Genomic DNA, 15,000 nt, shown 5'->3' with positions numbered 1-15,000 from the left:
AACATCTGTACACAATAAACCCAGAAAGCATGTGATCTTCTACATGACGGCAGTCCTGGAACTATAATCTCAACTTCGCTTGAGAAGTGTGTGTGTGTGTGTGTGTGTGTGTGTGTGTGTGTGTGTTACCCTAACCCCTACAGGAGGGGATACACAGATGAGAAAGACTTCATGTTTCTAAGAGCAGCGTCACACGTCTCTGAGCGGCCGGTACCGAGAGACTCAGCTGGTAAATGATGCACCTTGTTGTGTGTGTCTGTGAGCGTGATCACTTGGCTGTGTGTGTGTATGCTCACCTGGTTGTGTGTGTGTGTGTCTGCTCACCTGGTTGTGTGTGTGTGTGGTCTCTCTGTGCTCCTCTGCGTCCCGCAGCTCGTCCTGCAGTCGGTCTCGCGAGCGCATCAGATCCTCCAGGCGTCTCTGGGTCAGTATGTGTGTGTGTGTGTGACGGGCCTCCAGCTGACAGGAGAACAGAGTGCTCGAGTCCACAGCGCCATCTAGAGCCTGAGGAGAGAAACACCAGAGGAGAAGAGAGTCCTGCTGCCTCATCCCCCTTCACACGCTTCAAATACTGAGAAAGCTCTGTGTGAGAGTGTGTGTGTGTGTGTGTGTGTGTGTGTGTGTACTTTACAGTGTATTTACAGTGCATCCGGAAAGTATTCACAGTGCTTCACTTTTTCCATATTTTGTTATGTTACAGCCTTATTCCAAAATGGATTAAATTCATTATTTTCCACAAAATTCTACAAACAATACCCCATAATGACAACGTCAAAGAAGTTTGTTTGAAATCTTTGCATATTTATTAAAAGTAAAAAACGAAAAATGTACTTATGTACATAAGTATTCACAGACTTTGCTCAATACTTTGTTGAAGCGCCTTTGGCACCAATTACAGCCTCAAGTGTTTTTGAGTATGATGCTGCAAGCTTGGCACACCTGTTTTGGGCAGTTTCTCCCATTCCTCTTTGCAGAACCTCTCAAGCTCCATCTGGTTGGATGGGGAGTGTCGGTGCACAGCCATCTTCAGATCTCTCCAGAGATGCTCAATCGGGTTCGAGTCTGGGCTCTGGTGGGCCACTCAAGGACATTCCCAGAGTTGTCCCGGAGCCACTCCTCTTTTATCTTGGCTGTGTGCTGAGGGTTGTTGTCCTGTTGGAAGATGAACCGTCGCCCCAGTCTGAGATCCAGAACTCTGGAGCAGGTTTCCATCAAGGACGTCTCTGTTCATTCATCTCTCCCAGTTCCTCATCTTTCTCTCGATCCTGACTAGTCTCCCAGTTCCTCATCTTACCCTCGATCCTGACGAGTCTCCCGGTTCCTCATCTTTCTCTCGATCCTGACGAGTCTCCCAGTTCCTCATCTTTCTCTCAATCCTGACGAGTCTCCCAGTTCCTCATCTTTCTCTCGATCCTGACGAGTCTCCCGGTTCCTCATCTTTCCCTCAATCCTGACGAGTCTCCCAGTTCCTCATCTTTCTCTCGATCCTGACTAGTCTCCCGGTTCCTCATCTTTCCCTCAATCCTGACGAGTCTCCCAGTTCCTCATCTTTCTCTCGATCCTGACTAGTCTCCCGGTTCCTCATCTTTCTCTCAATCCTGACGAGTCTCCCAGTTCCTCATCTTTCTCTCGATCCTGACGAGTCTCCCAGTTCCTCATCTTTCTCTCGATCCTGACTAGTCTCCCGGTTCCTCATCTTTCTCTCAATCCTGACGAGTCTCCCAGTTCCTCATCTTTCTCTCAATCCTGACGAGTCTCCCAGTTCCTCATCTTTCTCTCAATCCTGACGAGTCTCCCGGTTCCTCATCTTTCCCTCAATCCTGACGAGTCTCCCAGTTCCTCATCTTTCCCTCGATCCTGACTAGTCTCCCGGTTCCTCATCTTTCCCTCAATCCTGACGAGTCTCCCAGTTCCTCATCTTTCTCTCGATCCTGACTAGTCTCCCGGTTCCTCATCTTTCCCTCAATCCTGACGAGTCTCCCAGTTCCTCATCTTTCCCTCGATCCTGACTAGTCTCCCAGTTCCTCATCTTTCCCTCGATCCTGACTAGTCTCCCGGTTCCTCATCTTTCTCTTGATCCTGACGAGTCTCCCAGTTCCTCATCTTTCTCTCGATCCTGACTAGAGCCCGACCGATAAAGGATTTTTAAGGCCGATACCGATACAAATATTTGGTGATTTAAAAATCCGATATTCCGATATATCGGCCGATATATATATTTTTTACAAATCCAGAAACGCGTAACAAAACATGAACAGTTCTGATAAATATAATATATAAAAATACAAACTTAAGATATGAAAACAACCTTTGAACAAAAAAAAAAATCAACTATTATTATTAATATTGACAGTAATAATAAAAAAAAAATCAATGATGATGATTATTATCATCATCATTTGTATTATTATTAAACAAGACAAAGGTCATTCCGTGTGTGTGTGATCATGGGTTCAAAGCAAGAACTGATAAGATTGTAAATGTGTACCTTGAAATGCAATGTAAGTCGCTTTTGATAAAAGCGTCTGTCAAATGTCCCGTTTGCATTTTGATTATTTCGAGAACCGTTCATCCAATCGACTTCACAAGGGAGTGTAGTGTCGCATTTGGTGCAATAGCCTATAGATGGGCACGCGAGACGCCACACGTTCAGAATTAATAAACTTTTAGTAAACTACAGAACAGCGCGAGCAGGAAGCGGTGCACCTCATGCGGGCAGGGCTGGCGCGTGAGCAGCGCGTATTTTTTTCGCCGTCCATGTTAATCAATGAGTGCATAATGCATTCACACCGGGAGCAGGAGCAGCGCGTGAGCGTCCAGCAGGAGCGTTGCGTGAACAGCAGTGCAGCGGGGGTTTCGGCGCCGAGTCTATTTTTGCTGCGCCGCTTACACTGAATTAAAGTGACAATGCATTGATCATGGCCAAAATACACCGCAGTTTTATCCAAAAAGTGCATTGATGATATCTATTGTGTTTTAAACAGTCAATCAAATGACCAACAGCAATTTAAAAAGAAAACAAATGTCCAAAAACAAACTTGTTGCCCGAATAATAAAAACAAAGATGAACCAAAAGTTATATAAATGAAATTATTAATAAAATAAGCTTCTTGACAAGTCTTTTCTCTTAAATGTATTTGAAAACGAAATAAAGCAGTGCCAACTTATCCATTATGCTCCGAGAACGGACACTGCAGTGATATAAAACGCACACGTCTGTTAAATTAAGCAATACTTTTAAGGTAGTCTAATATTTTTCTGACTAACAAATTACTGACACAGTAAAGGGTAGATTTAAATAAAGAGAAACGAAATTTAAATAAAGAAAAACGAAATTTAGGCTAAATAAAGGAAAACGAAATTTAAATAAAGAAAAAACTAAATTTAAATAAAGAAAAAAGAAATTTAAATAAAGAAAAACGAAATTAAGTTCAATTAAAAACGAGATTAATTTAGATTGATAATAAGGGGTAAAAAGGCTAATACATTTTGTTTCTACTATTATTCTATTTTCCACAATGTCAAAGCAACGCAGCTTAACCCAAAACACAAGCTCAGGCATGCACTTCGGTCCATACAAACTCCGCGCTCTCCGCGTGGCTCGAGCCGCATTTTAGACGCGTGTCTCACACAGGCAGTGTGCAAACTCCAACCTGTTAACATGGGAGCCGAAATAAAAACGGACATGCCACGCAGCTGAGACGCTCACGCCACGCAGCCAGTGTTTCGCCGGCCTTATTCAAGCGCGAATGAGAACAGTTTCGCGGGGGATCCCAGGTGTGCAAAAAACAAACAAAAAAAAACAACAACGAATATTCAAATGTCAAATTTTCAAATGGAATACCAACCCACTGAACGAATATTCGAATATTTGGGTCCAGCCCTAGCTGCTTCTATTTTATTTTTTAAATATTCATTTATCGGCCATTATAAATGCCGATACCGATAGTTTGGAAAATGCCTAATATCGGCCGATAATATCGGCCCGCCGATATATCGGTCGGGCTCTAATCCTGACTAGTCTCCCAGTTCCTCATCTTTCTCTCGATCCTGACTAGTCTCCCGGTTCCTCATCTTTCTCTCGATCCTGACTAGTCTCCCAGTTCCTCATCTTTCCCTCAATCCTGACTAGTCTCCCAGTTCCTCATCTTTCTCTCAATCCTGACGAGTCTCCCAGTTCCTCATCTTTCTCTCGATCCTGACGAGTCTCCCAGTTCCTCATCTTTCTCTCGATCCTGACTAGTCTCCCGGTTCCTCATCTTTCCCTCAATCCTGACGAGTCTCCCAGTTCCTCATCTTTCTCTCGATCCTGACGAGTCTCCCAGTTCCTCATCTTTCCCTCGATCCTGACTAGTCTCCCAGTTCCTCATCCTTCTCTCGATCCTGACTAGTCTCCCGGTTCCTCATCTTTCCCTCAATCCTGACGAGTCTCCCAGTTCCTCATCTTTCTCTCGATCCTGACGAGTCTCCCAGTTCCTCATCTTTCCCTCAATCCTGACGAGTCTCCCAGTTCCTCATCTTTCTCTCGATCCTGACGAGTCTCCCGGTTCCTCATCTTACCCTCGATCCTGACGAGTCTCCCGGTTCCTCATCTTTCTCTCGATCCTGACGAGTCTCCCAGTTCCTCATCTTTCTCTCGATCCTGACGAGTCTCCCAGTTCCTCATCTTTCTCTCGATCCTGACTAGTCTCCCGGTTCCTCATCTTTCCCTCGATCCTGACGAGTCTCCCAGTTCCTCATCTTACCCTCGATCCTGACGAGTCTCCCAGTTCCTCATCTTTCCCTCGATCCTGACTAGTCTCCCAGGTTCCTCATCTTTCCCTCAATCCTGACGAGTCTCCCAGTTCCTCATCTTTCTCTCGATCCTGACGAGTCTCCCAGTTCCTCATCTTTCTCTCGATCCTGAGGAGTCTCCCAGTTCCTCATCTTTCTCTCGATCCTGACTAGTCTCCCGGTTCCTCATCTTTCCCTCGATCCTGACGAGTCTCCCAGTTCCTCATCTTACCCTCGATCCTGACGAGTCTCCCAGTTCCTCATCTTTCCCTCGATCCTGACTAGTCTCCCATGTTCCTCATCTTACCCTCGATCCTGACGAGTCTCCCAGTTCCTCATCTTTCTCTCGATCCTGACGAGTCTCCCAGATCCTCATCTTTCTCTCGATCCTGACTAGTCTCCCGGTTCCTCATCTTTCCCTCGATCCTGACGAGTCTCCCAGTTCCTCATCTTTCCCTCAATCCTGACGAGTCTCCCAGTTCCTCATCTTTCCCTCGATCCTGACTAGTCTCCCAGTTCCTCATCTTTCCCTCAATCCTGACGAGTCTCCCAGTTCCTCATCTTACCCTCGATCCTGACGAGTCTCCCAGTTCCTCATCTTTCCCTCGATCCTGACTAGTCTCCCAGTTCCTCATCTTTCCCTCGACCCTGACGAGTCTCCCAGTTCCTCATCTTTCTCTCGATCCTGATGAGTCTCCCAGTTCCTCATCTTTCTCTCGATCCTGACGAGTCTCCCAGTTCCTCATCTTTCTCTCGATCCTGATTAGTCTCCCAGTTCCTCATCTTTCTCTCGATCCTGACTAGTCTCCCAGTTCCTCATCTTTCTCTCGATCCTGATGAGTCTCCCAGTTTCTCATCTTTCTCTCGATCCTGACTAGTCTCCCGGTTCCTCATCTTTCCCTCGATCCTGACTAGTCTCCCAGTTCCTCATCTTTCCCTCGACCCTGACGAGTCTCCCAGTTCCTCATCTTTCCCTCGATCCTGACTAGTCTCCCAGTTCCTCATCTTTCCCTCGATCCTGACTAGTCTCCCAGTTCCTCATCTTACCCTCGATCCTGACGAGTCTCCCAGTTCCTCATCTTTCCCTCGATCCTGACTAGTCTCCCAGTTCCTCATCTTTCTCTCGATCCTGACTAGTCTCCCAGTTCCTCATCTTTCTCTCGATCCTGACGAGTCTTCCAGTCCCTGCTGCTGTTAAACACCCCCACAGCTGATGCTGCTTCACTGTAGGGATCGTATTGTCCAGGTGATGAGCGGTGCCTGCTTTCCTCCAGACATGACGCTTGCCATTCAGGCCAAAAAGTTCAATCTTTGTTTCATCAGACCAGAGAATGTTGTTTCTCATGATCTGAGAGTCCTTCAGATGCCTTTTGGCAAACTCCAGGCGAGCTGCCATGTGCCTTTTACTGAGCAGTGGCTTCCGTCTGATTGGTGCAGTGCTGCAGAGATGGTTGTTCTTCTGGAAGGTTCTCCTCTCTCCACAGAGAAACGCTGGAGCTCTGTCGGAGTGACCATCGGGTTCTGGGTCTCCTCCCCGACTGAGGCCCTTCTCCCCCGATCGCTCAGCTCTAGGAAGAGTCCTGGTGGTTCCACACTTCTTCCATTTACGGATGATGGAGGCCACTGTGCTCATGGGGACCTTCAACGCTGCAGAAATGTGTCTGTACCCTTCCCCAGATCTGTGCCTCAATACAATCCTGTCTCAGAGGTCTATAGACAATTCCTTGGACTTCATGACTTGATTTGTGCTCTGACATGCACTGTTAACTGTGAGACCTTATATAGACAGGTGTGTGCCTTTCCAAATCATGTCCATCAGCTGAAGTCACCACAGGTGGACTCCAATCAAGTTGTGGAAACATCTCAAGGATGATCAGTGGAAACTGGAGATGCACCTGAGCTCAATTTTGGGTGTCATGGCAAGGGCTGTGAATACTTATGTACATATGATTTTTTCATTTTTATTTTTAATAAATTTGCAAAGATTTCAAAGAAACTTCTTTCATATTGCCATTATGGAGTATTGTTTGTAGAATTTTGATTTTGAGGAAAATAATGAATTTAATCCATTTTAGACTAAGGCTGTAACATAACAAAATGTGTAAAAAGTGAATCACTGTGAATACTTCCCAGAGGCACTGTATCTGTGTGTGTTGTGTGTGTGTGTGTGTGTGTGTGTGTGTGTGTGTGTGTGTGTGTGTGTGTGTGTGTGTGTGTGTGTGTGTGTGTGTGTGTGTGTCTGTGTTGGGTGTGTGTCTGTGTATTTGTGCTCACCTGTGTGTGTTGCAGCTGCTGCTGGTGTGTCTCTGTGAGTTTACACAGTGTGTTCTTCTGGTCCTCAATCACATGGTAGAGCTCCTGAGTCTAGACACACACACACACACACACACACACACACACACACAGAGAGAGAGAGAGAGAGAGAGAGAGCATAAATATGGGCTTGTCTGGATGGGGAGTGTGTGTGTGTGTGTGTGTGTGTGTGTGTGTGTGTGTGTGTGTGTGTGTGTGTGTGTGAGTGTGAGTGTGAGTGTGTGTGTGTGTGTGTGTGTGTGTGTGTGAGTGTGAGTGTGTGTGTGTGTGTGTGTGTGAGTGTGTGTGTGTGTGTGTGTGTGTGTGTGTGTGTGTGTGTGTGTGTGTAATCACCTCTGTGTCTTTCATTCTCAGGCTGTCTGTGAGGTTCTGGATGGTTCTCTGCTGGTTCTGTGCAGCTTGTCTGATGGACAGCAGCTCTGACTCCATCTCACACACTTTCTCCTGCAGTTTCTGAGTCACAAACACTAACATCTGAGCCGGCAGTCAACAAAACAAACAAAAGCTAAACTAAAACACTTTAAAAAGTGAACATGAGACGAGTGAATATACATGAACGAACGAACGAACACTAAAACAGAGTTTTGAACTGATGCACAGAAATTAATACAAATTATTCCACTGTAATCAGCTGTTTTCTATGTGAATATATAGTAAAGTGTAATGTATTCCTGTGATCAAAGCTGAATTTTCAGCATCATTACTCCAGTCTTCAGTGTCACATGATCCTTCAGAAATCACTCTAATATGATGATTTGATGCTCAAGAAACACTTTGATGCTCAAGAAAAACTCAATGTTTTTAATGTTTTTTGTGGGTTGTGTAGCTCTTGTACCTTGTTGCTGGTCTCGCTGTGATGGATCTGGGTCTGCAGAGCCTCGACCTGCATCTGTGCGTTCTGCAGTTGAGCGACACACTGTCCCGCGCTGTGGTCGAACTGAAGCGTCTGCGTCTGCTGCTCCTCCATCAGAGTCTGAAGAAACCAGAGAAGAAACCTGAAGAAACCTAATCCTGACCCACAATCAGCTCCGGTCAGAACAACACAACATCCGGTCCGAACAACACAACATCTGACCTGATTTACACTGCTGGAACCTGCTGTACTAGTGTCAACTCTTGGGGAAAATAAACTCTGATTTTATCGGCTTTTAATATCGGCCGATTCACACACACACACACACACACACACACACACACACACACACACACCAGTATTGCTTAATTTATTCAAAAGAGCATCGAAGGTCCTTGTTTTAGAAAATCTGTGAGTACATGATTCTGGACTGTATTCATCTGACTGTTTATTCTGACGCATCTGAGGTCCTTTAACAGTGATGCATTGAGGTCAGACATCATGTGTGTGTGTGTGTGTGTGTGTGTGTGTGTGTGTGTGTGTGTGTGTGTGTGTGTGTGTGTGTGTGTGTGTGTGTGTGTGTGTGTGTGTGTGTGTGTGTTTTGCCTCGAGGGCATCGTGAGAGATCTAGGCCAGTGGTTCTGCCCTGCTCTCCATGTTAACCTATTTAACTGTGAATGTCAGGTTATCTGTGGGTTAGCGGAGACTTCAGTGAGAACGAGTGATTATAGAGAGATGTGAGGAAAGAGAGAGAACACTAAACATCTCTGATCTGATGATGGTACGGCTCAGACAGTGGCTTCATTCATCAGTGCTGGTTTGGAGCAGGAACAGTTTGTGTTGATTCAGCTCCTCTTTATAAGCTGATCAGGAGCTAAAACCTCTAACCCTAACTGCAGATGTTTATTTTTGGTTTGGTGCTTCTCAAAAGTTTCAACCTCAAGTAGCGACTTAGTACCAGAACTCTTTATCGCACAAAAACAACGAGACAAATAAATCAAACATTAAAATGTGTCTTTATTAGGGATGCACCCAAATATCAGCTACCGAAGATATTCAGCCGAAACAGCCGTTTTGATAACTAACGCTTCTCTGCTGGCACGTTTTTCCCGTTCAGTGTCTTTTCTCGACATTAGCTGTTAAACACGTCAGCTGAGCGACACTAGCTCTGGATTCCTCCATTTTAACCGGTTTCTTAAATCTAAAACCTTTTAGTCTGTGCTGTTTTCTGTTGATGCGTGAACACAACTTCACTAAACATTAGCAGCGTCTACCATCCAATAATCACAAAAAGATTTGTGCTTGTGTGTCTCGTGTAATCCATCAATCAGTGTTTCAACCGCCGAAAGACGTCAATCATGTGAGAATAATGTCATGTAACGTCACAGTCACTTCATTCAGTGACCATAAACATCTCCATATTCAGCTAGAAAAATAACTCAACTTCGACTTCATGTTCGACTTCATGCAGCTCTACGCAGACCGATCGGCGGCTGACTTGAAGCAGTGCATGCCGGTTAGAAATTTTGTCCGACTTGATCCAGCGCCTACACCACGTGACTGTGACGTACGTCATCAAAGCGCCGCGAGAGCGACTCGAGAGTAGCCGGAGAACTCAGCCAGCGCACATAGACAGTAAAAGAAATGGACACAGCGACCCCATTGGATTCAACGGAGACAAAGTGAAGTCAATTAGAAACTCTTACTTCCTGGGGGTCGAGCGTACTGCGCAGACTCAAACAGAGCTTGACGACGTAGATGTGACGTGAGCAACCCGTCTGTCTTCTAGTAGCTGTGCCAAGAGAAATCTGAATCATTCCCTTCCGAAACTCGCAGAGACGGAGAGTGTGAGTAGGAGCTGTCCATGAGCTGGAGCAGGAGAAACGTTTGCTATGTATGCTGATTAATTATTTTGTCACTTTGCCTCCACGTCCCCCCGATTGCTCGTGAGCTTCTCCTCCTGTCCATACAGTAATCTCTCTACTGTGCGACAGAGAGTCGTGTGGTTATGACGCAATCGTTAGCCTATTTTTACAAAAATTGCTTCTACGGGGCCATAACGGAAGCTACAAGGTAATGAAGCCTTTTATACATTTTCGTGTTTCTTTAGAAATAAATAATGGACAAATGGAGTCTTTAAACGCCTCAGATGTGAAGTTATTCGCTGTCAAAGTGACGCCAAAATGAATGGGAGTCAATGGGATGCTAACAGCAGGTGGGGGTCCGCTAGCCAATGGCGGCGCCCGGGGGAAGCTTCAAGATAATAGAAAACCCTGCCCCCCTGCCAGCGCAGCTTCTCAAGAGCGGCTGCACGAGGGCTGATGACGACACAGCTGTTCCATGATTGGCCGGATTCACTGCATGACAGCGATCACGTGTGTTTCGTGTTTATTCAAACACCTTTAGTTCCTCTAAAGCTCACAAATCAGTTTTTTATAACAGTAAACACTCTTTCATGAAGTTGCGATGTTATATTGTGTCATGTTTATCAAATTAAGAAGCTGTATGATGCAGTATATAAAGTATTGAATGAAAATGTCTCTGAAACATCTGTGTATTATTAGGCAAATATTGCATTTATTTCACTTCAGCTGTGGTAAAGTATGCAAACACCACGTGAGCGGTCACTACGGGAACCAGAAAGCGTCCGGCTTCACGTCTCCGTTTGCAGCTCCTCCCGCCGGCACGCGGCGACTCTCGCCGATCGGTTACAGCCAGCCGCAGCCGATTAGGCTAAATGATTAGGAAGATTATTGATAAAGCAATCTTTAGTGGCAGAAGTGATAGGTCTAACATATTTGAAACACGGAGTCGGCTTTGCAGCCTTGGCTAAATGAAGTTTACACGAGACTAGATAATGATCTGAGATGTCATCGCTCTAATGCTGAATTTCAACGGCATCAACATCTATTCCATGTGATAATATTAGATCTAGAGTATGATTACGACAATGAGTAGGTCCTGACACGTGTTGTCTAATTATTGTTTTACTTGACCTGTTTGTGACGTCTTCATTATTTAATGTATATATTTATACACTTAATGTATGTTTAAATAGATCTGTCATGAAAACAAGTTATATTACAGTTTATTGTGGTTTAAATGTTTATATTTCACCAACAAACTGGAGTAGAAACAATCATGTCATAAAAAAGTTTATATAAAAACAGCCTTACGTGCTATTTGTAGAACTCAGTTTTAGATACTTGAGTGTTGATAATTAATCAAGTTTGATTAAATATTTGTTTTTATATTTAATAACATTTTATTAAATATGAAATATTTCAATAGTAATTGACTAATTATTCATGTATTATTTATATTCTGTTTTGGTTTTCGGCCAAGTGAATCCTGAATGTTCGGTTTCGCCCCCGGAATTGTCATTTCGATGCATCTCAAATAAATACTGCCATGAACCTCACAGACTCAAAATATGCAAAGTGATGAACATGACAAAAACTGAAAGGGACAGTTGTGTTTTTAAATCATTACATGCATGAAACATGTTGTGCTCAGCACAAACCGTGTGGGAAGCGTCATCTGAATGCATCCGTTTGCCGACCCTAAGCAACACGGATCTTACGGTCCTGTTAGTAAGCGCTTCACCTGTGGGAGCCTCCGGAAACAGAAGGGCAGGTACTCGTCCCGCAGCTCCGGCTCCTCCAGCGCCGGCTCCAGCGGGACTCTGTCCGGCTCCAGCGGGTCTCTCTCCGGCTCCGGCTCCAGCATCATGTGGTTCGCTCCACCAAACAGGTTCCCCTGCTCTGGACTGGCCAGTTTAGCTCCTCCATTAAAAACCCCAGGATGCACCAGAACAGGGAGCCTGCAGCCGGGAGGATTCCGGACGGGCCGATACACACAGTCCTGCAGCAGAGCCAGAACCAGCGCCAACCGTGACGGAGGTTCCTCGGATGCTCCGAGATGCTCCTCAGATGCATTCAGGGATTCCAGCGAGCCACCGCAGCTCAGCCGCTCTCGGAGTGTGTGATCACCGTCTGACGAGCTGGACATCCAGCGGCTCCCGGTGCCGGTCCGCTCTTCCCCACAGGCGCTCCCGGTGCCGGTCCGCTCTTCCCCACAGGCGCTCCCGGTGCCGGTCCGCTCTTCCCCACAGGCGCTCCCGGTGCCGGTCCGCTCTTCCCCACAGGCGCTCCCGGTGCCGGTCCGCTCTTCCCCACAGCCGCTCCCGGTGCCGGTCCGCTCTTCCCCACAGGCGCTCCCGGTGCCGGTCCGCTCTTCCCCACAGGCGCTCCCGGTGCCGGTCCGCTCTTCCCCACAGCCGCTCCCGGTGCCGGTCCGCTCTTCCCCACAGGCGCTCCCGGTGCCGGTCCGCTCTTCCCCACAGGCGCTCCCGGTGCCGGTCCGCTCTTCCCCACAGCCGCTCCCGGTGCCGGTCCGCTCTTCCCCACAGGCGCTCCCGGTACCAGTCCTGGAGTAGCGTGTGGACGGGCCACAGGAGACGCTCCTCCACAGCTTCCGGGGCACTTTACACACGGCTTCGTAGTCGGCGTCGGACACACGCAGCGCTCGGCACCTGCGCGAGGACGACTCTAGCGCGCGGCACGGGGGATTGAGGGAACACTCCCACATCTGCTCCTCGTCCTCCGCCCAGGACTCGTGCATGGAGTAGATGAGGTCCTCCTGCAGCAGCGCGCAGTACCGGTGAACGGACGGGTCCAACCCACTCGCCTCCGGCGCCCCCTGCGGGTTGTGTTTGTTATAGAGCGCAGTGATGCAGATGCGCAGACGCTCCCTCTCCTGCAGGAGTCTGCGCAGACGCTCGAGGGACAGCGCCTGCACGCGCGCGATCACCGTGTCGAAGCGGAACATGCGGTCCAGCATGAAGGAGCACTTGCTGCAGACGAACTCGCAGCGCCCGTCGCGCTGAAGCTCGCGGCCCAGAGCCCGAGACAGCAGAACCTGCAGCTTTAGCTTGGCTGACGGGTGGAAGAGCCATCGCCGCTGGTTCCCACACAGATCCCCGGAGCACACGCGACACGCCTCCTTCATTCCTAACAGAGTCGGATATTCACTGGATTCTGAAACACCCGCTGTCCCTTGGTTTAAAAAAAAGAAGAAAAAAAAGATTTGTATTCCAAACAAAAACAGTCCTGTTGTTTTCATGTAGTCAAATCCAATATGTTTAAAAACAGTATTATAATATTTGTAATATCTTTAGATAATATCAATAATATCAGAGATCATAATATAAACAAAAGCATAGATTAATCACCATATATGAGACTGCGGCTCAGAGTACTGAAGTCCTCAGGGTGTCATCAGATGAAAAATGATCATAATCCGCGAGCGCTGGAGCAGAGATGCATCTAAGAGTTCAACTGCGGCGAGTCGAGTCAAAAACACGAGGACAAACGCTGCCGATGTCGATATTCCGTGTGTGTGTGTGTGTGTGTGTGTGTGTGTGTGTCTGATGCGGAACACGCGCCTCCGTATCTCTCTCTCTCTGTCTCTCTTCATCACCGGAACACGGCAGTGGTGAGAGAGAGAGAGAGAGAGAGAGAGAGAGAGAGAGAGAGAGAGAGAGTGACGTCAGTCTCATCATCATCACTGCGATACAGAGAACATCAGATTCTGCGGTCGCGTCATCAGATGAAAGGAGGCTTAAACCATCTCACACCGCAGGGGTGCAACACTCATCATTACACATCATTATACAATACAACATCGACTGAAAAACGACAAGCCAAGAAAAAGAACAATAATTTGTGAAATATACAGTATTTTGGTCATATTTCCCGCGATCCCGCTCAGAATACAGTGAGGTGATGCGGGTCTGCGGCTCTGCGCGTGCCCGCGCCCCTCTGAGTGATTGACAGATCAGCAGCAGCGCGAGCCTCTAATGTCACCAGACGAGAAATAAACATCTGTATGATGATGACGCCTCATGCTTTATATGAATATGTATTATGGTTCAGGCCAGGGCAACATGTTAAGTTTACTGTTCTTATATTTGATCTACAGTCCAGTCATTTATTATGTCTAATGCAGGTTACCTGCGTAAATAAGCCAGGTCAGATTCATGTTTGTAAATAGCTGTGACTGCCAGTCCCAAAACGCCATTGGTAATGAAACATGTTGATCAGTGACCTGACCCCTGACCCAGAGCATGACCTGTGAGCAGGGGTGCCTTTACATAAACTTTACCTAACCCCATTAGCCAATACATAGACATTTCCATTTTTATGCTCATGTATTAATAAATTCAACTGACTTAACTTTAGAAACAATTTTCTAGCTGAAAAGTCCTTGATAATGTCAGTAAAATCCCATTTTTGGATAATGTCACTCTCGATAGACATATTATTATTATTATTATTATTTATACCAAAGCCAGTTTTGAGAATGATTTGAGAATTTGAGTGTTGACATATCCTGTTGTATCATACACTGTCTATATAAACATGTGATCTATCAGCTGTAACCATATAGCCTGAGAAAACCCACACAACTCCTGGCAAATTCAGATTTGCTCGAGAAGTAGTCTGGCAAAGAGCTCATTCAGGCCCATTTCTAATCCGTCCAAATCGCGGCACCAATCAGAAACGTTGGGGCGGGCTTTACACAATGACGATCGCTCTGATTGGTTTTTGGTCTATCCAATTGCGCCCAGAGGCATTTGAGCGACGTCCGTTCAACTTTTAAATGCATTATTATATTCAAATTGCAAACACATGAGGACAGTCTCCATGAAAGACCCACTGGCAGATGAACGTGCTACTACATTTCTCTCCGAAACGATAGGAAATTAAATTAGATTTAATAGAGGATTTTAACTGTGACACGATGATTGACAGGGCAGTTTAAGTGACAGGATGCACGCGACAGATCCGTCCGATAAAGATGACGAAGTAGTATGTCCCAAAGCTTGCCTACTTTTCTGCTACACATTCAAAAGTAAAAACCTTTTCTTCACAAAAAGAGTCCATACTTTTATGGCATAGTGTAACTTAGGCGAATTGGGACGCAGCATTGCTTTACACGATGCCGATCGCTCTGATTGGTTTTAGGTCTATCCAATTGCACCCAGAGGCATTTGAGCG

At 46.4% G+C, this 15,000-nt stretch overlaps 1 protein-coding gene across 14 annotated transcripts in view; it reads right to left on the bottom strand.

Annotated features, from left to right (window-relative positions):
• LOC307161991 (myomegalin) overlaps window positions 1–12,988 on the bottom strand; it is a 73,896-nt gene extending 60,908 nt beyond the window's left edge. For 10 of the 14 annotated variants that reach the window (XM_079877010.1, XM_079877018.1, XM_079877019.1 and 7 more), the window contains exons 1-5: window positions 11,546–12,987; window positions 7,922–8,059; window positions 7,420–7,539; window positions 7,048–7,137; window positions 325–504 (exon numbers count right to left, since the gene is read on the bottom strand). In XM_079877010.1, the coding sequence (XP_079733136.1) occupies window positions 325–504; window positions 7,048–7,137; window positions 7,420–7,539; window positions 7,922–8,059; window positions 11,546–12,949 (1,932 nt within the window). In that variant the 5' untranslated portion in view covers window positions 12,950–12,987. Of the gene's footprint in view, window positions 1–324; window positions 505–7,047; window positions 7,138–7,419; window positions 7,540–7,921; window positions 8,060–11,545 lie in introns of all 14 variants that reach the window. The other 4 variants (XM_079877012.1, XM_079877013.1, XM_079877017.1 and 1 more) reach the window with 1 other exon arrangement.
• Between the last annotated feature and the right edge of the window lie 2,012 nt (window positions 12,989–15,000).

This window comes from Squalius cephalus, assembly GCF_949319135.1.
Source record: "Squalius cephalus genome assembly, chromosome: 7".
Taxonomy (NCBI): domain Eukaryota; kingdom Metazoa; phylum Chordata; class Actinopteri; order Cypriniformes; family Leuciscidae; genus Squalius; species Squalius cephalus.
This window is presented reverse-complemented; position numbering and strand designations above follow the sequence as displayed.